Source organism: Rhipicephalus microplus, unplaced genomic scaffold (assembly GCF_043290135.1).
Source record: "Rhipicephalus microplus isolate Deutch F79 unplaced genomic scaffold, USDA_Rmic scaffold_17, whole genome shotgun sequence".
NCBI lineage: Eukaryota > Metazoa > Arthropoda > Arachnida > Ixodida > Ixodidae > Rhipicephalus > Rhipicephalus microplus.
In genome coordinates this window covers 5,197,649-5,222,573 of record NW_027464590.1, presented here as the reverse complement: position 1 = coordinate 5,222,573, position 24,925 = coordinate 5,197,649, and the positions used below count along the sequence as shown (strand labels likewise).

The following is a 24,925-nucleotide window of genomic DNA, read 5'->3' as shown; positions in this document are numbered from 1 at the left end:
TTGTGGTGTTTCGGTTTAGTTTTCATGGTTGCCAGATTCGGTTTCATGTAAAGCCTCTCAGGGGGTGCTACCATGTGTACATAGGCGCGGCATTGTACATAATAAAGTAGTTCTTGCTTGGCTACCAGCTGCTGCGTACCTCGTGTCGGCCAGCGCTTCAGCGCCGTGCCCACTGTGTTCTTCGTGCGGCACGTTCGCCGCATGATACATTTTGGCGACAAGGATCATCAATCCACGTGCATCAGGCGTCAAGGTGGGCATTCAGCCTTTTTCATCATGCTGTCGACTCAGCACCCGTGCAAGCTGTCCCACCACTACTGTATTTCCTGCTTACATTCTCACTTTTTGACACTTCGTGCCACTCCAGTCACGAGGCCTACCTATGTGCGCGTCTCTCCTGAACTGCCGTCTCGATGCTCTCTTCGGCAAGCATGTACGCTGCGATACCTCCATCCGAGCTCCTGCAGTGCCTCCTATTTCATGGCGACAGTGGGGTACGGTTCTTCAAATTTACATTGATGCTGCTGCTAGGGATGCCATCCCGGAGAACAAGAAGGCGCTGCTCCTGCACGCCTTGGGCGTCGAGGGACTTAACACTTACCTGCAGGCCACCGAAGATGAGCTGGGAGCCGTCCGGCCAACTCAGGAGACGTGTTCGAATGTGTACGACGCAGCCCTTGTGCTGCTTAATGAAATCTTTGACCCTCCATCGGACGCGCCGTGTTTGCGCGCCTACTTCAAAGCCCTGCGTCAGGGCTCGGACCAGCCGGCGGTAAAATTTATACAGGAGGTGTGCCGAGTAGCCAAGCTTTGTGATTTCGGCGCGTCGGGCGACATCCTCGCTTTCGACCAGATCGTCTCTGGCATCACGTCGCCGCACCTACAAAGAACTTTCTTCAAGATGGGCAAGGACTTCTCCGTACAGAAGGCGCTCGACGTAGCAAGAAAGAAGGAGCGCGTCGACTGCGCGTTGCCAGTTATCTGGAGCGCAAGTTGACGCAGTGTCGTCACGCCCTATTCAAGATGCCAGACCAAATGGGGGCAGTCCTCCCCAAGGTCCGGTGCAAGATGGTGCCGACAGGACTTCTCCTGTGTGCACATCCTCGCCCTGCGCTGCTGCGGACACGCCCTCTCTAGCTTCGCCACCAGCACGCGCGGATGCCTGCCACCGCTGCAGGTAAACGCAGCATTGGGCGAACTTTGCCGCATGCCCTGCCAGGAGCCCAAGGTATTCGCGGTGCAGACGTCGAGGACACTTCGTGCGGGTCTGCCGCACTACTAAGGACTCGACCGGTCATCAAGGCACATCGACGGTGACCAATATAGTTGCTGTCCTGCAAGTGGACGAAACGGTCACCACTGTTGGACTTCTCCATCTAACCGTATAGATCAATGGTTCTGCAGCTCGCTCCTGGAAATAGATGTCATGTCATCTGAGCTCTGAAAATAATCATCAGAGGCGAGACCCTCACTTGTTCTCTCGTTGACTCCTCGGCGGTTCCGGCGAATGCGTCACCGGTGTATCACCCCCTGTTTTCGTCGGACATGGGCAGGGTCCTGAATTACATTCAGCGTGTCAAGTATCGACCTGGTCTGCAGCCAGTGGCGGCCAAACTGCGTCGTCTTCCCTTCTTGCCGAGGTAACAAGTCGCGGATGAGCTGTAACGACTAGAGTTGAGTGTCATCATTGAGAGGGTGGATGCTTTGGACTGGGTGTCTCCCTTGGTCGTCGTCCTCAAGAAGGACAATTCCATCCGACTGTGCGTCAATCTCCATGAGCCGAACAAAGCCACTGTGGTGGACGGGTTCCCTCTACCCCACATCGAGGAACTCTTACAACAGTTCACAGTATTGCATCCGCATACCATCAGGTTGAGTTAGCGAAGGAGAGTCGTGACCATACTACTTTTCTAACTCATCAAGGGCTTTACAGATTTCGCAGAGTGTGCTTCGAACTGGCATCTGGGCCAGCTATTTTCCAAAAAATTATGAGCGATGTACTGAGAGGTGCCCAGGTGTTGTCTGTTACTTAGACAACATTTTAGTTTGGGGCGGTAATTGGGAAGGGCACGATGTGCACTTGAAAGGTGCCTTGTCTAAAATAGATCCCTGTGGCATGAAGCTTAATGACAAGTGTGTATTTGCTGCTACTGAAATTGCATTCTTAAGTCATAACATAAGTACTCGCGGGTTATCGCCGGTTGAGTCTAAGGTCGCTGCCATACTTGATACCCCTGTTCCCACTGATGTTAAAAATCTCCAATCCTTGGCATTGGTTGGATATTACGCAAAGTTTCTACCACATTATGATGATGTTGTTGAGCCTCTGCACCGCATGCTCCAGCAAGGTCTGAGTTTTAACTGGTCTGCTGAGGTCAATGCCAGTTTCAACCAGATTAAAAAACTCTTGCTGACCGCCCGGTCATAAATATTTTTGATAATCTTTCGGTGGTGGTTCCAATGTCGGCATCCAATGTCGGCATCAAAGCAGTGCTCCAACAACAAAGAGGAGATCAGCTGCTAGCTGTTGCTTTTGCATCTAGAACATTGTCCTCGGCGGAACGCCAGTATTCAGCAGGAGAGCATGAAGCTCTTGCTTGTCTGCGGTAGAAAAATGACATGTGTATCTTTGGGGTTGGCATTTTACAATAAGAACTGACCACCAGGCTTTAGCTACAAGTGTTGAAGATTGGGCGACTTGGTTCGTCGTACTTGAACTGATATAGCGCATTACGGGGAAGAAGAAACGGCCGAGCAGACCGACACAAGACGACGGAGCGCTAACTTCCAACTGAGCTTTATTGTCAAACTGCGTCAAATATGTAGACCGGCGCAAGCATACAAAACCACCCTAACGCAACGACAAGATAACACACAACATCGCACCCTCACATATCACAGATTCATAGGCGGTTAATCTGATTAAGGAAGGCCACTTCATGTTCAGATAAAACCAAAGAAGGGGCGCTAATACACGTGCTGCCAGCTCTTGCTATACAATGCGCTTCTATAATTTCTCGAGTCAATTGTGACGGGTGCTATTTTACCACTTCACATTGATCAAACATGGGGGTACATCCACAATCGCGGCAGTGTTTTCCAATGTGGCCCTGGATTGCTTTGTGAACACTATACAGGTGCTCTTTTATTGACCGCTTTTATTGACTCGTGAGTTGCCAGTTGCCAATAGCTTACGCTTTTTAGATTTGAATTTAATTTTTTCACCTGACCATGCGTGCTGGCTATTTGAACCTAGAAATGGAAAACCCCTTTTACCCTATGACTCTTCCCATTCCAAGTTAGTTAAGCGCAGCATCACAAATCTTTCTCTCATCAATCCTCTTAGGAAATCGTGTCATGTCATGCAGCGCAGCTTTGCAGCTCAAGTTGAAAGGCTTTTGAGTGCTGGGTACCCAGCTATCCTACTGGCATCTATAGCTGAAAAGCTATTAAAACAGAAAAAGAAAGGCTACAACTCCGAGGCTCAGCCGGAATCTAACGACCGAAAAAGACCCGTAGTTTTACCCTACGTGCATGACATTTCCCACCGGCTAAAAAAGATAGAGGAGAAATGCAGCGTCAAAGTGGTGTTTTCAGCGCCGGATAAGTTACAGCGGCTTTGCAAAGCATTCAACCCTCTCAAATCACGTACCACTGGTTGCGCAACTAAGCACAAAACTCTGTGCCGTGTGTAGCGGGGGTTGTTTACATGATTCCATTCTCATGTGGTATGTGGTATTTCAGCCAAACGGGGCGATGCCTTAATGAAAGGCTAAAAGAGCACCATTATAATGTTCACAAAGCAATCCAGGACCACATTGGAATTCACTGCCGCGATTGTGGATGTACCCCCATGTTTGATCAATGTGAAGTGGTAAAAAAGAGCTGGCAGCACGTGTATTAGCGCCCCTTCTTTGGTTTTATCTGAACATGAAGTGGCCTACCTTAATCAGGATAACCGCCTATGAACCTGTGATATGTGAGGGTGCGATGTTGTGTGTTATCTTGTCGTTGCGTTAGGGTGGTTTTGTATGCTTGCGCGGGTCTACATATTTGATGCAGTTTGACGATAAAGCTCAGTTAGCGCTCTGTCCTCTTGTGTCGGTCTGCTCGGCCGTTTCTTCTTCCCCGTAATGCGCTATACCAGTTCAAGTACAAGCTTTAACTACTTTGTTGTCAGCTGGCGCGGGGCGGGGCGAAGCCCCTTGCAAACTTCGTGATAGTGCGCTTGGCTGTTATAACTTTTCTGTACAATATCGCAAAGGTGCCGATAATTCGTAGCGGACGCATTATTTCGGCTGCCAGTCCAGCTTCCACCAGCACAGGCGCTAGAAGAAGATAATTTCTTTAGTTGCTGCATGCTTAAATAAGGAAGAATTACAGACAGCCACTGCTAATGATGGTACCTTACAGCAGCTTATTCAATACATTGCTGAAGGTAGGCCTCTAAAGAAGCATTTGACTTCAGTACTTGTACCTTACTTTGCAGTGAAAGACGAACTGTCTTATGCAGATGAGCTTATTTTTCATGGGGAATATGTTACAGTTCCAGAAACTTGCCGGGGGCAATTGATTCAGTTAGCCCATGAGAATCATCCAGGCATGATTCGTACAAAGCAGCTGCTTCGTGACAGGTATTGGTGACTGTGCATTGACAAACAAGTGAAAGGTTTGGTTCGGAACAGTTGCATCTGTCAAGCTGCCGACAAATCGGCGAAACCTGTCCTTGCACCGCTACAACCAGTTCTTTTTCCTGAGAAACCGTGGGAGAAGTTACGCATGGACATTATTGGTCCTCTTTCAAATGTTCCCTTAGATTGTAGCTTTGCAGTCACTTTGACTATTACTCCAAATGGCCTGAGGTTTGTTTTGTTTGAGACGTTACATCTGATGCAGTCATCACCTTCTTAACTTCAGTCTTCTGCCGTGAAGGGTTTTTAGCATGCTTATTAACAGACCACGACCCCAGTTTAGGTCTCGTCAGTTTGAAAATTTTCTTTACGAACGAGGTATTCAACACCTCTGTTCTTCCAACTACTATTCTGAAGCCAATGGGCAGGTCGAGCAGTTCAACAGGGCCCTGAAAAAGTACATTCAACTAGCCCAACTAAAACACCGTCCTCTAAAGAAAGCGACTACGGAGTACTTTGGTAGTTACCATTTTTCTGCTCAGGCAACTACGGTATTGTCCTCCGCGATGTTGCTTCATAAGCATCAACTTCGCACAGCGGTTGACATAACTGATCTGTTGTTGCCTTCTACTTTGAAGTCATTTTCGGACAATACCATAAGGACAAGAGTTTTTCATGGGCAGAAGTGCATGAAGAATTGTGTCGATCATAAGCGAGGAGCCAAACCTTCGGTCATTTAGGTTGGCCGAAGAGTCAAAGTATGTGTTCCAGAGAAACAACACAAGTATAAAGGTCCGTTTACTGTTATGTCGGCAGTAGGATCCTAGACATTTGGACGCAGTGATGGATCGATTTGTAATGCTTCTGAACTTGTGATTGTCCATTCCGAATGGGAACCACTTACACTCTTGCACCCTTCAATACCTTTGCAAAACCAGTGGCAATACTCTGCCTTGGTTCCACAATGGGCTCCTATCCCTATTCCTGCAGCATCACCATCTTTCCCTGGGGGAAATGGTATTCAAGCAACGGTTTCAGATCCGGCTGTGGTGCCCAGCCACCATCAAGTTTTACCGTGCACCGAGCATGCTTCAGAGTCCTTGGACTCGGGCTTTGTATCAATACTTGACAGACGAGCCCAGTCCCCATGCCAGTATCCTTCCTAACACTAATGAACATTCTTCCAAACCTTCAGGCTTCCATGTTTCGCATCCGGGTTCTCCGTCCCCAGCTACAGCTGAGGGATGCTTAAGCGAGTTGTCTGAATACTCAATGCTCTCAGCTGTGCCTGAGCAGCGCGTAAGCAAGCCAGTAGGCTCATCTTTACATACCGAACTTCCTGCTTTGCAAGGGAGCACTTCAGAGCGCAACGAGCTTCAGCGTTCTAAGCGTTCGCGTAAGAAACCATCCAGGTTTACAGACTTTGTGGCACAAATTCTATTTTCTTACTCGTACGTTGAAATCTGTAACATACATGTTCATTGTTGTGTGGAAGCTGTGCATTGTTTATTGTATAAAGGTATAAAGGATACACTTTCATGCTGTGATTTTTGTTGTATATTGTCTGCATAAGTGCTTTCAGCCATGGTGCGCTGTGTACAGAGTTATGTTTTTTCTCCTTCTCATGCCGCTTCTCTGTTATTCAATTAGTTACTTTACGACAAAAGGAGTGGGAATGTTAAGGTTTGAAATACAGAAGTTCTGTGTCATTACATTCTTCTAAAATTGTATAAGGTCATAAAAGTTACTCAGGTTTTGTTAATCATTGTATAAGGATCTTAGAGCCACATGTCCTTTTCTTTCTAGGGGAATTATGTGGTGTTTCGGTTTAGTTTTCATGGTTGCCAGATTCGGTTTCATGTGAAGTGTTTTCGCCCTCAGGGGCACTACCCTGTGTATATATGCGCGGCATTGTAGATTATAAAGAAGTTCCTGCTTGGCTACTGGCTGCTGCGTACCTCATGTCGGCCGGCGCTTCAGCGCTGTGCCCAGTGTTCTCTGCGCGGCGTGTTCGCCACACAATACTACAATTTTCTTTATATTTCTTGAAAAGCACCACCTTCTCAGGCCGCCGGGTTTTCACAGTAAACATGACGTTCGACTGTGACGAGTGATTAGTGCGCGGCCGCAAACGCACTTTTTGGTTCTCCACAAAAAATATACTCATATAATATGAGATCATAAAATGGACACTGAACAACTGAAATGTCTGTCCCCATTCACATTGTTCGTGTATGTGCATTTCTAGACGGGTTGAGGTTGCGGGCAAGCCGAACCCAAATGAGTAGCAGGCTGTGTGCTACTTAAGGAGCAAGACAAATGTGTGGAAGCTCGGTCTGTATAGCCTTGGCTCTAGTGCCACAATGAGTTGGCGTAATGCGTAGTGTATCTGCCTCATTATAGGGCATAAATTATTATGATACCTAAGTGTGCCCTGGTCATATAAGTCATAAGTTAGAGGTAATTCGGCAGCTACGAAAAAAGCCACTGAAGTAGGAAAAACTGCCATCACTCACGTTCCAGCAACCGCATCATTGCTGCACTGCCCGCTGGCTTGAAGCTCTTGCCGAGCGGGCAATCGAACCCTGCAAGAAAGACCACTTGTTAGAATTAAGTGCTTCTCGGAAGAGCCCAAGAAGACCCTCTTGCAACTACACTCAAACCTCGTTATAACATAACGAGATAAAACGAAATAATGGATACAAACAACAAAGTAAATGAAGTTCCCCTTGAAAGCTCCATTGAGAACCATGCATTTTAAACCACTTTGCAATCAAGTAAAACTGACCAGTAAATGAATATAACGAACTAAATTAGTCTACAAAAAACTGACCATTGTGTGTTAAGTATATCATTTTCTGCAGAGTTTGACGCTCGTTCGGCGCGGCTCTTTTAAGGCTCCCTTTTAAGGCTCCCTCACCAACCTAACAGTCACGCCACGCGCGGCCGAGAGAGTTGTCCTTTTCACACAGCCAGTAGATAGGATTGAGGAAGCGCTCAGCGAGTCACATGACTTAGAAGCAGCGCCGCGGTGCAAAGCGATTTCCCTCTCACTTAAGAACACACGATGGGGAAGCTTCAGAAGACACAATCATTCATAAATCAGAGGACATCCGTCATTAATTGAAGCAATCTGTGATGCGTGTCCGCACACGTTTGGCTTGCAGCGAATCAATCCATTACGCACGCAGTTTGCAAAGCATGGTAGCGCGCACCTAAATCTAGCACCAACACTCTCTAAAAATGACGGCAACAACTGCGTCTTCGCTGCTACCCTCTGCACCAAGAAGGAGCGTATGCAGATAGAAGCAGATCAGCATTAGAGAGAAAGTCAACACTCCACGACAGCTTTCTTTTCTTTCTTTTTTCTTCTCTCTCCGCGCACAGCCTTGAAAGGAGAAGAGTCTCTACGTGCAGAGACGAAAAAGGCAGAAGCGTGGCACAGGCACCGCCGCGGGATTGGGCATGGTGCTGAGAACATTTTAGGAGCGCGGTATGCTGAAATTACAGTGCGTTTTGTCCAATTGGAATACATATAGCATTGACGGGACCACAGCGCGTGTTCGAATTAAGCGAGATCGAATAATGAGATTCGACTGTGTTTATTTTCCGTCGCACGCGTGGTCGTGTAGTGGTACATCGGGCCACGAGGCAGTTTCCTTCTTTGCATGCTTATAGGTGTGCGCCCATCCGAGCAAACATTGCCACAAGCTGTTATAATCGATATAACGAAATAATGAATACAGTGAAATCTCGGTAGAACAAACCCCACACTAACAAACTTTTCAGATTAACAAACTTTTAAAAATCTTGCGCTGACTGCTAATAGTTTCAATGTAAAACTATTTCACTAAGACATACTACAGAATACCGAACCCATGGAGCCATAATTTAGTTCCACGTTATATTAACAACGCCTCAGTACTACGAACTTATGTACTGAAATCCGTCGCGACCACTGGAGGGATACGCAAGCAGACGACAAAGCGAACGATCGCCCTGCTTTTCGCAAGACGCGCGACGGTGTGCAGGGAAAAAAAAAAAAGGTGACTTTCCTTTCTTTCTTTCCTTCCTTCCTTTTGTTGAAACGTCGACGCTGCAGATTTACAAGTGAGCACAGAGGCGAGGACAACACGGGAGGGCAAGGTCAGCGAAACAGAGTGAGAGATGCGGAGCAGGAAGCATGAGCGCAGAAAACCTGAGACAGCGGGAAAGCAGAAAATGAAACGCGAGAAATTTCCTTTTTTTTAGCACCTTTTTTTTTTTTTCTTCGAAAGAGGCGATGACAGCCGTGACGCTTCAGGTTTTTCTTTGGAGGCCTTATTTTTCAGTTGTGTTCATCTCTTTTTGGTGATTACTTATCGAGTTCGCAAAGCAAGCCTGCGTTCGCTCTGCGGTGATACTACAAATGAGTTCATCTCTTCTTGCGATGAAGAAGCGGATGCAGTTTTCGCTAAGCGAGACAATGAATATTCTTCAGCAACAGGAAGGCAAAAAGTAGGCTGTTGTGACCAAAGAACCGAATTGCACCACAGGAATGTGGATGAGCTTGAGGCCTTCGCGCTGCAAAATTTATGCTGCTCGCGTCAAAAAAAAAAAAAAATCACAAACTTTTTTGAAGTAAACGTGCATTTTTTGGTGTTTCCTTGTCCATTTTTTTTTTCTCGTGAAAAACAAGTTCAAGGACCCACCGCTGTAAAGGTAAGTCATTCTGGTCGGTGAAAAATAAGTATTTATGATTAATTTTCGAGCTTTCACTATAACGACCTTTCAAAATAACGAACAGATTTCCGCAGTCCCCTGAAGTTCGTCATACCGAAATTTCACTGTATAACGAAATAAGTGCGGCTCCCTTTCAACTTGCTGACCTGTAGGTCGGGGGATCGAATTCCGGCTGCGGCGGCTGCATTTCCGATGGAAGCGGAAATGCTGTAGGCCCGTGTGCTCAGATCTGGGTGCAGGTTGAAGAACCCCAGGTGGTCGAAATTTCCGGAGCCCACCACTACGGCGTCTCTCATAATCATATGGTGGTTTTGGGATGTTAAACCCCACATATCAATCAATAAATCATCAATCCCCTTCAACTTCGTGAATTACAGTGACTTGAATTACACGCAGTGAATTACAGTGAATTACAGTGAATTACAGCGACGCAGTGAATTACAGAAACACAGTTCATGCAATGAGATATGCTATTAGTGAAAGTGCAGCATTTTCATATGCGAATACAATCCAAATTTGGCTCTAATTTAGATGTAGAAAAAGGCAATACTCAATGCAGTAGCTATATAATTAGGGTCAGCGAGTATGTAGCAAAAGGTAGAGTAACAACGCAAGCAGAATTGCTCTTTCATGATCACTTATATTCATTTATACAGACAACAGTAGAATTTATTTCATTAACACACAATCAGTATGCAAACAAAATCCACAGACTGGATAAAATAATTGGAGTATTGGATATAAAATACAAAAGAAGCACAATGGGTTACCCGACGACTCCATCCTCCCGAATGCAGGAGGTGAAAGAGCATCATGATCGTGTGCAGCACACCACCGCCATTTTTATAGTTTTCTTTGCATTTTGCTTTGCTGCGTTTTTGAAGCGAACTGGGTGAAAACTCGTATTCACAGGTCATGTTCACAATGGCATAAGTGCGAGGGCCTATCACCCTTGCTTCAAACTCCAGTCGCAGTAATGATAAGGAAAGCACACGCGCTAAGTACAGTCTGCACTTTTTGTAGACAGCGGCATATGGTGCTGAATATAGTCTGCAGCTGTTTCCAACTATCATAAAGCTTCTATTGTGGCAGCTTTATCTTTTAGGGGCGAAACTCCTAAGGGCCCAGCTTTGCAGCCATCTGGGCCAGTCAGTCACTGGGAGATTCGTGGGTGACTAACAAAAAAATGTACAACAATGAACTAACAGCAATCATTATTGTGACAAAACAATATAAAACACCTAGAAGTACTACAAAGCCTTCAAACTAGTCGGCGACTTCAACGTAGACATTATGGACCATAGAACAGAGCTGTGTCGTAGACTATGTCACTTAACTTACATTGCAGTAAAATTTCGTTAACAGGATGTTCACAGCAATGGCAGAAAACTGAATCAAACCAACTTCCAACTAAGAAAAATGCATTATAAAGTACACTTTCATTAATTGATTCATGAAACTTTATTGGTGTGCTGAAGCCAAGTCTTTACAGACCGAGGCGGGCCACATCCACGTCGGTACTGTCAGGCCAAGCTGACAGTACCGGGCATTATGGCTCAGCCTGACATCATGGACTATCATGGATCTTCTGGACTGCCCATAGTTGATCTTGATAACACGCGCTTTGTACCATCTTCTGCCAGTAAAACCAATGTTCTTCGGGGTCGGCAAGAGTCGCGGGACAGCCCACCAGCATGTGTCTAATTCTAATCATGCCATCGTACGTATCACACGTATCACACGTATCACACTCGCCTAGAATTTCACTATCAGGGTGAATTTTATTTAGAAAATACGTAGTTGGTCAAGTTCTCGTTTTGCAGTAAATGTAGCGTGACTGCGTGAGCCCTTTTCAACATTATGTGTGGCAGTGGGAATCGCCTATGCTCAAAGTAATAATATTTTGTGATGTCGTATGTGATTAAATGATCTTTATGATCCCCGGAATAGCGGTAGGCGTCGGGTTGGGTCTCACCAGCACTGGAGTCCTCGTACCACGTTATTCGCACCCCTCGTGGAGCTTGACCTGGGTCTCGTCCTTTTGTCCCATATGCGCAAGAAATCATCGGATGTCAGCATTGATAGCCTTGACTTCATCAAAGTGCTTGATTGGGCTGGTTGGTGCTCTATTCTCGACTCTTCTATCCAGTCCTGTCGTTTGCGCTGTTAAGCACTTTCTTCGTCAGCATCGACTTCGTTCATAAGTTTAACCACAGTCCTTAAAACCTGGCCCCTGTCAAAGCTCGTAATTGCTACATTGGAGTCTCTATAATTTGTATTTCTTCTAACCTGACAGTCCTCCAAGAAAATAGACTGCCATCGTCTCTTGTGAACCTGGCTGCGCCTAGCAAGTTTTCCAGCACTACACACGTTGAAGTGCTTCTTCAGCATCGTCTTCAACAAAACATAAAAGCTGCTGCGCAAGAACAAAACCTGCAACAACATCTCTAGTCTTCGGTGGCAGTTCGTTTCTATATCATCATCTCCTAGCCGAACCGTCTGCACAATTCTTCTGTTCATTAGTGGACTGCATGCATGGACAACAGATTTTTCAGAGCAGACGTCACTAAGAACGGCCCCAAAACTACCGTGATTGCGTTCACGTGTTTGCACTAGATGAAATTCGAGAGCTAGTTAGGCTTACTGCCATACCTTCGCGCGATGTATTCCTTGTCAGTGCCTGTTGATTCATCATCACCGTGCTGCAAAGCCGCTACCTCTACACATAATAAATTGATGGGCTTTTAGCATGCCTGTCAGGCACTTCAGATGCAATTGAACATTTTGGCCCCCGTCGCTTCCGAGAAGTCGGCAGTAGAGCCAGCAGTTTTCACAATGCTTTCCTAGTTTTTGTTTGCTGCACAGTCAGGTATGTTGGGCAGCCCCGGTAAAACTGCAGGTACAGCCACCTGAGTGAGAACACGTTTTTTTTTGGTGTGTGCAACAGGACGTTTCTCTTGTATTTTGAATGATATGTGGTAGAGATTGCTTCTTCCAGGAACTGCTTCGCGCATGTATGGTCAGCAGGCTGAAGCTTCCGTCAGCTTTCGCAATCACCCACCGCCCGTTATCCTAGCGTTCTGGTTTACACGGAGCCTTGAAATGCGACACACGCTCCGTACAAGTTCGATACCCCGACTTACAATTCAGGAAGAAACACCACTTGCCCCTTTCAAGGCGCAGCCAGTGACAAGGCCACTGATGTGTACTAGGAGTCATAAGCCGCGTCGAAGTACACATGCACTAAAACACAGGCAGGGCTTACGGGCACAGGAAAATGTGTGACCAGATCCCCAAATCCCATGCCTGCAAACCTTTCAGGAATATGTTCTTTCGCGCTCAAATACCTGGCGCCCCATACAGTAGCATCATCTCAACTCGCGTGACAGGAACTACTCGTACCTGAAGGTCATCGGCAAACACAATCTGCCTTTGCTCCCTTCTTGCGCGGAGTAGCAATTGTCGACACCTTGCTTATTCTTACACCGTGATCATGGCTCACATCATATAGCTAAGAAGACATGCCCTGGCGGTGCCCAATCTTACCCTGTAGTAATGTCACCAAGCTGTCCAAAAGGGAGTTTTTGCAAAGGCCACATGGAACATACCAGCAGACTGTACATACAGGTTTGCAGTTGAAACAGGCAAGGGACAATTATTTTTCTTGCAGGCAACAACTTTTTGTCAACTTCATCACAATTGACTGTGTAATATTCATGTGTTGAATGAATCAGTGATGTTGCAGCACCTGAACTGACTTTCTGAAGTTCCCTTATGCATTGCATTTACAATAAAATATTGTGAGCCACCGGTTTATTCGGCCAGGCTCGAGCTCAATCACGCCGGTGATGATATTCTTAGATGAAGAAGATGTACAGGTGATGATGATTACAAAGAGAATAAAGAGTCATTCGCTTGTCGCGCTCACACTAATTCCCCCGCGCGGTGAAAGCGGCCGCCTGGTCGCTTGAGAGTATTATGAAATGCGTCGCGCATAAGGCTTCAAACGAGATACGTTCACTATCTCTGTTCCTCGGCAACGATGATCAGGACTCGCGCCAAGAGGAGAAACGCGGTAATTGACAGGAGATGTCTGTTCGACCACCGTGTATGGCCCAATGAAGCGACTGATGAATTTGTCGCATAGGCCGGGGACGCGTAGTGGAGTCCATAGAAGAACTTCGTCACCAGGGGAAAAACTCACAACACGGCGAGACGAGTCGTAGCGAGATTTTCGAGTGTCTTGAGAGAGGCCGATGATAATACGGGCCTGGTGACGGCAGTGTGCGAGACGAGATAGGAATTCTTCAGAGAAAGGAGCCGTCGAGGGTGCAGGGGCGGAAAGGAAAGAGACATCCAGAGCGAAACTCGGCGAGCGACCATGGACGAGAAAAAATGGAGAAAAGCCGGTAGTGCGTTGAGCAGCCGTATTATAGGCGACTGTCACGAAGGGTAGAATTGCATCCCAGTTCGTGTGGTTGGGGTGAATGTACATGGCGATCATGTCCCAATAGGGTCCGATGAAACCGTTCAGTCAATCCGTTGGTCTGCGGGTGGTAGCTAGAAGTGGTCTCGTGAACAGTGTTCGAGGCACGCAAAACTTGCTCGACAATGGAAGATAGGAAGACTTTGCCACGATCACTGAGGAGAATGCGTGGAGCTCCATGACGCAAAAAGATGTGGCGAAGAAAGAAATCGGCGATCTCAGTGGCAGTCTCAGATGGTATATAAGCAGTTTCTGCGTAGCGGGTAAGGTGGTCGACTGCCGTGACAATCCAGCGATTCCCATTGAATGATATAGGAAGAGGGCCATACAAGTCGATTCCAACGACTTCAAAAGGTGAGGCGGGACAAGGAAGAGGTTGCATTTAAGCCAGCCGGAGCAGTTGTCGGTCGTTTTCGCCGTTGGCAATGGACACAGGAGGCGACGTACTTAGCGACGGCTGAAGAGAGGCCAGGCCAAAAACAACGACTTCGTATTTTGTCGTAAGTCTTGTGGTAGCCTAGATGAGCAGCGGTTGGATCATCATGAAAGGCTTCCAGAACTTCACGTTGCAGAGAACGTGGGATGACGGGTACCCACTTGTTGCCATCGATGTGGTAAACGTAGCGACATAAAGCATCACCGACAAGCTTAAATTGTTCAAGTTGTCGACGGAGTCTGGCGTTTGGAGGAGTAGTAGAGCCGGTCAAGCGGTCAACAATGGTGCGGCAGTATGGGTCGACACGTTGTTGTGAAACAAGGACGGATAGGGTGGCAGGTGATGAACTTGGCGCTGCGATTGGAGAGGTGCTGTTGTTTTGGAGTATCGATGGTGAATTGCTTCCGCTGGGCAAAGGACAGCGCGATAGAGCATCAGCATCTTGATGCTTCTTCCCAGATCTGTAGGCGACATCGAAATCATACTCCTGTAAGCGAAGCGCCCAGCGACCAAGGCGACCCAATAAGTTTTTCAGCGATGAAAGCCAGCATAGGGCATTATGGTCAGTCACGACGGTAAAATGACGGCCGTGAAGATATGGTCGGAATCTATGCACTGCCCAAACAACAGCAAGGCACTCCTGCTCTGTGATAGTGTAGTTCTTTTCTGGAGCGGTAAGAGCACGACTTGCGTAAGCAACGACGCGTCCGCGTGAGTTTTTGTCACGCTGCAAGAGTACCGCACCGAGACCATGACTACTTGCGTCGGTGTGAAGGATGGTGGGTGCGGTGGAATCGAAGTGGCACAGTACCGGATCCGACGTGAGGGCTTGCTTCAATGCCGTGAAAGCGCTTTCGCAGTCTTCGGACAAAATGAAGGGGACGTTCTTTGCGAGGAGTTGATGGAGCGGAGACGCAAGTTCCGCGAAACCACGTATGAAGCGCCGGAAGTAAGAAGATAACCCAAGAAAGCTGCGCAGGTCCTTCTGACGTAGTGGACGAGGAAAATCGAGGACAGCGGCAAGCTTCTCGGGGTCGGGCCGAATTCCTTCTTTGCTGACAAGGTGGCCGAGAACCTTGATTGTCTTGCTAGCAAAGGTACATTTCTTGGTGTTAAGCTGTAGACCAGCTTTTGCAAGGCATGTGAGGACTTCGTCAAGACGTTGTAGATGCTGCGAGAACGTGGATGAAAACACTACTATGTCATCGAGATAGCACAGACATGTTTTCCATTTCAAACCACGCAATACGCCGTCTATCATGCGTTCGAAGGTGGCGGGCGCATTACAGAGTCCAAAAGGCATCACATTGAACTCATACAACCCATCTGGCGTTGAAAAGGCGGTCTTCTCTTTATCAGACTCCGACATTGGTGTCTGCCAGTAGCCTGACCTAAGGTCGAAGCTGGAAAAATACTCTGCGCCCTGTAATGAATCCAGTGCATCGTCGATCCGAGGGAGGGGATAAACATCCTTGCGCGTTATTTTGTTTAGCGCACGGTAATCGACGCAGAAACGCACTGTCCCATCTTTCTTTTGAACGAGAACAACAGGGGATGACCAGAGACTCGAGGAAGGACGTATGATGTTACGTCGTAGCATGTCTGAGACGTTTTCCCTCGATGATCTTGCGTTCTGCCTGAGACACGCGATATGGACGCCGATGTACAATACGAGAGCCGTCAGTCTGGATGCTGTGAGTAGCGGTGGTAGTCATGCTGAGGGCGGGCGAATTCACGTCAAATAGAGAACGGTGTCTATTTAACAGGGCGAGCAAATCTTCAGTTTGATCAGGTGTTAAGTCATTGCTTATTGTCGCCGACACAGGTGTGGCAGAGGCATTGAATGGCAATGATTGCGACTTCGGAACATCGTTGTGGTTGTTGTTCGGAAGAGTAACAATCGCAACAGGCTCACTGTCGACCGCGCAAGATACTGTTGAGCCAAAGGGGAGCAGTACACACTCTGACGTTTGATTTATGGCGGTTAGGTACGTACACCCATCGAAGAAGCGAATAAGCTCCGGTGTGATCATAATGCCTCTACGTAGGGTATGACCGTAAGGGAGAATTAGTACGTCGCCATCCACAATGTCGGTGCAATTAACACTTTTAATTTCTTCGATGTATGGCCGAAGTACGTAATCTGACGTGGTGACAAGTCCGATGCGTCCACCTTGTTCAAGCGGAGAAGAGTCAGTGGCGTTTAGATGCAGGAGGCGCTGATCACATGATATGAAAGCGGACGCAGAAGACAAGAAATCCCACCCAAGAATGAGAGCGTGGGTGCACTCACGAAATACCGCGAAAACAATGTGATGACGAATGCCTTCTATGCAGACACGAACGATACACTGTGCAAGTGAACGAATGAGAGCGTTGGTCGCCGCACGTAGAGGTGGGCCGCCATAAGGTGTGGCGACTTTTCGAAGGCGGGAACAAAAATCAGCACGAATATGTAATCGAAACGGCAGCGCCAGTGTCTACAAGAGCCTCAACACGTACACCTTCTACGCTGAGGTGCGTAGTAAGGTGGTGCACGCACTGGCGGTGATTACGAAGCCACAGGCGTATGGTCTGCTGTTGTAGGCACAGAAACGGTGGGTGCGGCAGAGAGCGCGGCAACTTCGGCGTACGTGCGCGTCTGGCGCACGCAGGGACTGTTGGAACACGTCACATGCGATGCGGAGGCGATCTCTTGTTTAATCAGGTCTCGCAAGCTATCTTTTTCAGGAGGTGAAGTAACTTCCGCAGCACAGGAAGAGCAGCGCCCGTGCAGCTCTTCACGAACGATGTCGCGAATAAGCGCACGCAAGTTGAGGGGTGCAGGCAAAGGAACGTCGGTGGCATCGTAGCAAAGGAGAAGAGACTGAAGCTTGTCAAGTCGCTGACAGATGGTTATCACGTCCTGGGTGGTGGCAGGATTTTGCGTGGCGAGGGCGTGAAAGGCGACGGTGTTAATGCCTTTAATAATGTGGCGTATTTGGTCGTTTTGAGACATGCCGGTGTTAACGCGCTTGCACAGTGCAAGGACATCCTCAATATAAGAGGTGTAAGATTCACCCGGCAGTTGCGTGCGTTGAGCGAGTTTCTTCTTTGCTGCCTCAGTGCGAACTGCAGGGGCACCAAATACCCGACGAATTTGCTGCTCGAAAGTGTCCCAGTTGGGAAGATCTGGGTGGTGGTTCCAGAACCAAGTTTTCGCAACATCGGACAAGTAAAATGGGACGCTGCGCAACTTGTGTGGATTGTCCCACCTGTTCAAATCGCTGACGAGGTCGTAGTTCTTGATCCAGTCTTCGACATCATCGCCTCGGATACCGGAAAACACAGGTGGATCACGCAGGCGAGTGTTGTTGGACGGAGCGGGTGGCGGTGGCTGCAGTAGGACGGCGACGTTGGATGGGCCAGGGTTTTCTTGGGCCGCCATGGCAGGGGGTTGTACGCGACGACCCGAGCGGAGCTCCAGTGAGAACGGGCGAGAGGACTTGAGGGAACGAAAAGCACAGTCCACCACTTGTGAGGAACGGGTTTATTCGGCCAGGCTCGAGCTGAATGACGCCGGTGATGATATTCTTAGATGAAGAAGATGTACAGGTGATGATGATTACAAAGAGAATAAAGAGTCATTCCCTTGTCGCGCTCACAATATTTACATAAACAAATAAGGTTATTATAACACTTACATGTCTGTGTAGAGGAGTCCTTCACTTCATGGCGCTGAAGGCCTCCTATAACGATACACAAAAGAAAAAAAGAATTTGAGTACATCTATTTGTTCAAATATATCTAGCATATTATTACCACACACGTAATTTAGGTATGTGCATCTGTGCAGCAGGGAACAGGAAGGTGACAGAAGAAGAGCATGTTCAGTTATTGGCAAAGGTATCCGGTGCACATTCATTCTACACCTTCAAGCCGATTGTTACGTCGCCTCTGAATAAAATAAACCCTTCTTTTGGACATAATTGACTAGTGGAGGTGCTGTGTACAAAACATACGTACCACAGAGCCACAGCTGTTTGAACTTCACCGGAGCCGTCGTCTTGCTGGTCTGCCATTGACAACAGTCGTCATGGCCTAGTGCAAGGGTCAAGAATCAACCGCCTCAACTATGCACAGGTCTACGCCGACTAGGCCTTACTACACGGCGGCATTAGCTTCTTTGCAACAATCAGTATGTATGAAAGACATCAACAAAACTAAAACTCCGTGGCCACGTCATGACTCATTTGCGTCCAAGCAGAATTTCGGCCAGCGCATTCAGCTCGGCCCTGCCACTCAGAGGCGGGCAGCCCCAATTCAGCAAGCTGATCGCCGACCCTTCACAACTGAGCGATCTGCGCATTGGTTCGGCGAGTGTGCTTTACTAGTCTGCTACAACTGCGGCTTTTAAGTCCACACTACCAGGTATTGCAACTACCGGCAGCTACCGAGGTACGACCAATTGCCGAGATATAACCGGTCTAACATTACACGAGCACAGGCATTCCCAGGAAGTGCATCGAACGAGACCCCAGGACCCCTACGAAACCAATCTCTGGCTTCTGACCGCAGTGTGACACCACCTCCTACCCCGCGCATCAACGGATCACCGTCTCCTCGGCGCACCCACTTCTGGCCTTCTCCGGAAAACTAGTCCGAGTGGCCGTTGAAGGTGATCTCTCTGGACAGTCTTCGATTCCAACAGAAATATCCTCTTTAGCTTCCATGTTTAAAAATAAGGTTTATGTGCTTATCGATGGTGTACCAACAATAGCCTTAGTGGACACAGGTGCTATCGGGTCAGTGATGAGTCTCGTGTTCACCTGCCTCCTTGAACAAAAAGTCATGTTTCGTTAAGACCGTGCTGATACGTTTTGTGGAATGAGTGGGAATGTGTTACAACCTGTTGGTGCGTGCACTATGACTGTTACTTTGGCGTATTAGAAATTTGTTGCAGAGTCTGCTGTTTTCCCTTGTATTACGCATGAAGTCATTCTGGACTGGATTTTCTGAAGATATGTGGTGTCACTGTCGATTCCCACGCAGGACAAATTACAGTAGACTTGTATGTCCCAGTTGCATTCATGAAGATTCCGCACTGTCAGGAAAGTGTCCTTTGCTTGTTCGTAGACACAACTGTGCCGCCATTGTCAGCAAATGTCTCCCTGTTGCCTGTTCCCCTGCAAGTGAGGAAACGTTTGACGCAACCATGGAGCCCATTCATCTCAGTTGCATAAATGAAACGTAGTGTTTAACGTCCTAAAACCACCATATGATTATGAAAGACGCTGTAGTAGAGGACTACGGAAATTTCGGCTACCTGGGGTTCTTTAACATGCGCCCAAATCTAAGCACACGGGCCTTTAACAATTTCACCTCCATCGAAAATGCAGTCACCGCAGCTGGGATTCGATCTCACGACCTGTGGGTCAGCAGCCGAGTACCTTAGCCACTATACCACCGCGGCAGGGCTCTCAGTTGCACAAAGCAGACTGTTTCAATTATCTACTGCATGCTATCCAATGCGCAAGTGCGTACTGGTTTATGGGTGATCAACTGCTCTGATGAACCGACAGTGCTGCCGGAGGGTCCGAAACTTCCAGAGATTGATGAACATCAGGTATTCTCCTTTGGCATCCTTTCAGAGAGCAGTTGATTTCCCAGATTAGACCCATTGCCATAATCTGCACGCCAGGGACAGCATTATGGCTATGATCGATAAGCCACTGAGCACCAACGAGCGTAATGAACTGGGGAGTATTCTGCGCAAACACGCCGGTCTCTTCGATTTCGCACAGCTACACACTCCACCGTCATTCCCTGCTTCTCGTATGAAGCACCGCATCGACAAGACATCGCTGACAGAAACTATAACGTGTATTGCCTTCGGAACATGCAGTGATCAATGAATAGGTTTGTGAGACGCTCAAGAAAGATGTAATTCAAGAATCATGTAGTTCGTGGGTCGCTCCAGTAAGTCTAGTGAGGAAGAAGGATGGGAAATGGCGATATTACGTTGACTACCGTCATTTTGACGCCATCATCACAAAAAAAAAAAAAGACATATACTTAGTCCCGCGAATTGACACTATTGACTGTCTTTCATCGAGCTCTTACTTTTTGATACCGGCAGATTACAATGCACTAAGAAAACAAGTAGAAAACGGCATTTGCCACACCAGATGGACTTTTTGAATTTAATGCGATGCCATTCGGTTTATGCAACATGCCTGCAACTTTTGAGCGCTTCATGGACAACATTCTACGTGGATTGAAGTGGCAAGTGGGTATGTGTTACTAAGACCATTTAATTTTCAAGTGCACCTTTTGTGAGGATAACACATGCTTCGGTCTCGTGTTTGACTGCCTAAGCAAAGCAGGCTTGGTGCTCAACTCAAAGAAATATCGTTTTGAGAGCGCCAAAGACTCGTCCTTGGATGATTTGTGGACAAAAAAGGCATACGACTGGATCCCGTGAAGACTGCCGCAGTGGAGGCGTTCAAGGAACCTCACTTGATGTAAGAACTGCACAGCTTTTTGGAGCTTTGTTCACACTTCCTTCGATTCATTCCCAGTTTTACAATATTGCGTACCTGCTCACGTGCCTGCTTCAGAAAGGGCCGCAGTTTGACTGGATCCCTGAATGTGAGTCTGCTTTATCCGAGTTGAAGTTTCTTTTGACGTCTCATCCAAATCTTCCACACCTCAATCCTCTGGCTACCAAGGAACTTCACACAGACGCTAGCAGTATTGATGTAGGTGCTGTCCTGATTGAACACTTGGATAACAAAGAACATGTCGTAGCGTATGCAAGTCCCTCGCTAAGCAAGTCCGAGCGTAACTACACCATCACAGGGCAAATGCCTCGCAGTGCAGCACTTCCAGTCCTACCTCTACGGATGCTTCTTTACCATTGTGACAGACCATCATTCTCTCTGCTGATTGGTCAATCTGCGTGACCCATCTAGTCAGCTTGTGCGTTGGGCACTTCGTCTACAAGAATACGACTTCATGGTTTCCCATAAAAGCGGTCGATGTCACGCTGACGCAGATTGTCTTCCGCGACCACCATTTCCAACAACGGAATGTGAAACGGACAACTTCGACAACTACATCGTATCACTGAACCAACTGTTTCCCGATACCAAGACCTTTAGGAATAAGATAAGTTTTGCAATAATTTTGCTGTCTGCTTTGCTGAAATATATACAGCTTTAATTATTATGAGACTCAAGCACTTGTGGAAAGTAGTTGGTAAAAACCAGTTATTGTTCACTTTGCATAAATTCCTTCGTTTTTTTTTTATATTATTGCGATAGCAATTATATGGACACTTTGGGCTGGATTTTTCCGCCGGCGTTGGCGTTGCCGTCACTCACCATATATGTACAAGTATCTATATATATGAAGATGCAAGAAAGAAAAAAATCCAAAAAAAGACAAGGCGCGCGGAATCGAACTTGGGTCCTCTGCATCACGAGTGCGAGGCGCTAATCACTGAGCCACAGAGGAGCACGTCCTTCAACATTCAAACAACACTATCTATATCTACCACTTACCACTACTGATGGGCATCCCGTGGGAAATTATCGTGTCTTCAGCATTGCTAGCAAGATGGTGCAATGAGCGCACATCGCCACATCGCGCGGTGGCGCACGCTCTCATCTTTTTTGCGTACTTCGCCACGCTTAGAGAAGGGGAGCAATGATGCCCCCTCGTGCGCCCTTATTTCGCAGTGGGGAGAATCGTATGCCTTGGCTGGCCTTGGGCTTTACCTAAAAGGATTTTGTTGTAATTACCGGGTGCACCAAGGTCACTACAATCATTCCGAATCTCAGTTTTCGAAAAGCGCACACTCTGCAGACACAGCGAAGTAACAACTGAGATGCCTGTTTGCGTGCATCTGTACCTGTGAGTAGGTTTTTTGCGTAATTTGCGCGGGAGAAAAGTGGGGCACAATTTGATCTGCATTCTATTCTGTGCGTGACCTTTCAAATTGTTGCTATCACGTTCATTGCTTTGCCTTTGCGGCAAAGCTGCGACGATCTTCTTGGAAAGCACCACCTTTTTAGTGCGACAATTTTTCACAGGAACATGACGTTCTTGCGATGACTGGTTAGCGAACGGCCACCAACGCGCTGTTTGGTTCTCCGCAAAAAATATTCTCGTAATATAATATTATAAGATGAACACTGAACAACTGAAATGTCACTCCCGATTCACATTGTTTGCGTATGTGCATTTCTAGATGCATTGACGATGTGGGCGAGCCAAACCCGATTTAGCAGCAGAATGTGTGCTACTTATACAGCAAGAGGAATGTGCAGAAGCTTCAGACTCGCCTTATCCATACCTCTCACTGTAAATATATTAGAAAATGTTTTTCACTACCACCACCGTCTGTGTAGCCTTTTCTAGTACCCGGATGAGTTAGCATCATGCCTAGTGTATCCGCATTATTATAGGGCATGAAATATAGCGATATACAAGTGTCTCCTCGCCAGATAAGTCACAATTGTCTAGTACTAAGAAATTCGGCAGCTACGAGAAATGCCCCTAAAATAGGAGAAACTTCCATCACTCACGTTCTCGCAAGCGCATCTTTGTGTCCATGCCTGGCAAGAGAGTAAACGTTGGAGACAGTCCAGCAGACACTGCAAGAAAGACCACTTGTTAGAAATAGTGCTTTTCTGAAGAGCCCACGAGGACTTTCGTACAAGTAATTAACACAGTGAGTTACGAAAATACACTTCATGTAACCAAATGTGCTATTAGTAAATGGTGCAGTATTTCCATCTGCGTATACAAATCAAATAAAGCTCTATTTAGGTGTAGAAAAAGGCAATACTCAATGCAGTAGGTAAATAATTAGGGTCAGCGAGTATGTAGCAAAAGGTAAAGTACCAACGCAAGCAGAGTAACGATGCAAGCACGACTGATTAAGGGGGGTGGGGGGTGCTTTCCTTTTTCCGAGTGTAACTATCCACTTCTTTCCCATCGGGTACTTGGAATAGTAGTGAAAGTTAACGACCTTTTTACGGGTGCGTGATCATATAGAGGCACAGAGCAGTACTTCACCATTGCGCAGCACTTGCCGCGGAGACAAGCGGCCGCAGTTTTAAGAATCAAAATGCTATGCTTTTAAAATGAGCGTTAAAAGCAGACACCCAAGGTTATTATGAAAGCATCAATAGCCACCACACACAATATAACCAAGACACCCATGGTTATTATGAAAGCGTCAATAACCACCACACACAATTTAACCAATTGAACTACTACTTTGTTGAGTTTTACCACGACTGTGGTTCCTACACTGCGCCGCGCCTCAAAAGTGCACAAAACCTCGAAGTGACATCATACAAGCCCGATTCGCAGCTCCGCCATAGATCGCACATCAGGCCAATAGTCCTCGCAGTCCTCCTGCACCAAGCTCATAACGTCACTAGCAGAGGCATTTTCCCCAATTTTGCTTATGACAACCCCTTCAAAAGCAGCAAGCCCAATATGTTCTTGCTACCTTGTTTCGGGTGTCACCTGATTGTTATCTACAATGCAAAAAGTTTGGTTTTGCCATGGTCCTTTTTCCAGACACCGCATCGTATCATGCCTGTGACGATGACATTTCTAAAAATGTTTGAACTTTGGATCGGCAGCTGACAGCTGTGTGGCCCATTTTGTTGCACACGGTGCATTTTGCAATAACAGGTTGCATATCACCGAGAAAGCTTTGCTTCTCAGTACCAGGCACTTTCGCATGCTTATGAAAATAGAAGAAGTTTTAAAGACGATAGCCTTTCTTGGGGGCTTTCGACCCAAAAATTTTGGTCTGTCTGTGTCTGTACATTTGTCTGTTTGTCCACTCTTAACGGCACCGGTACTTGAAACAGCCGACTCCATCCACAGCGCCCACCAATGCTGCTCAAGGTTTAGCGTTTATACTTGTGCAATTGTCAATTAATAAGCAACTATTGTGCAAGTTTGGGGCACCATAACACGTATATATTCTGCATGTACATCCTTTACTGGCATGTACATCTTTTACTAGAAAAGGCATACATAAGCAATTTTTAGAACCGTAGCACTTATCACGCAGCGCTGACCATGCAACGCTTGCACGGAACGGGGAGTTTCTAACGCTTTGCTAAGACGCGATGGTGGTGGCACCAACCCGTTGCCTTGCGTTCTAAACCTTATCACCTCTGCGACGGGCACACACACCCGTCTCGGAGTCACGCGCTTTTTTTTTTAAGAACGCTGCCAGGTGGCACTCATGTCTCACATGTGACTTGACTTGATCCACTCGATCGCCTCCGCTGCACACTCCAGGCACTCTAACGCAGTGCCTCCAGAATATCATCCACCGATTTTTTTACGGAGAACATAAAATAAATTGTTCACTCTCTCCACACGCAAGACTATAGTCTTTCGACCACATTTGCAGATTACATGCAAATACGGGGCCAAGTTTTTCTGGTGCTGAACGTCTATAAATTCATCAGCTGCTTAGGTAGAGGTACCCAAGGTGGAGCATTTCCCTTTGCGGAAGCAAGTGACCAACTTCTTATACAATTGGACAAAAAATGCTCCTTGACGATCAACTAAACTAGACTATCGAAAGTACGGGGTCTCCGAGAGATCAATCCACCTATCAAAATGTCCTTT

At 47.1% G+C, this 24,925-nt stretch overlaps 1 protein-coding gene across 11 annotated transcripts in view; it reads right to left on the bottom strand.

Moving 5' to 3' along the window:
* The window catches only part of LOC142785024 (uncharacterized), a 424,940-nt gene that overhangs the window by 53,769 nt on the left and 346,246 nt on the right, over positions 1-24,925 (bottom strand). For all 11 annotated transcript variants that reach the window (XM_075883440.1, XM_075883442.1, XM_075883443.1 and 8 more), the window contains 3 exons: positions 22,846-22,914; positions 17,959-18,003; positions 7,148-7,216 (listed from right to left, as the gene is read on the bottom strand). In XM_075883440.1, coding sequence (XP_075739555.1) covers positions 7,148-7,216; positions 17,959-18,003; positions 22,846-22,914 — 183 coding nt within the window. The remainder of the gene's footprint in view (positions 1-7,147; positions 7,217-17,958; positions 18,004-22,845; positions 22,915-24,925) is intronic.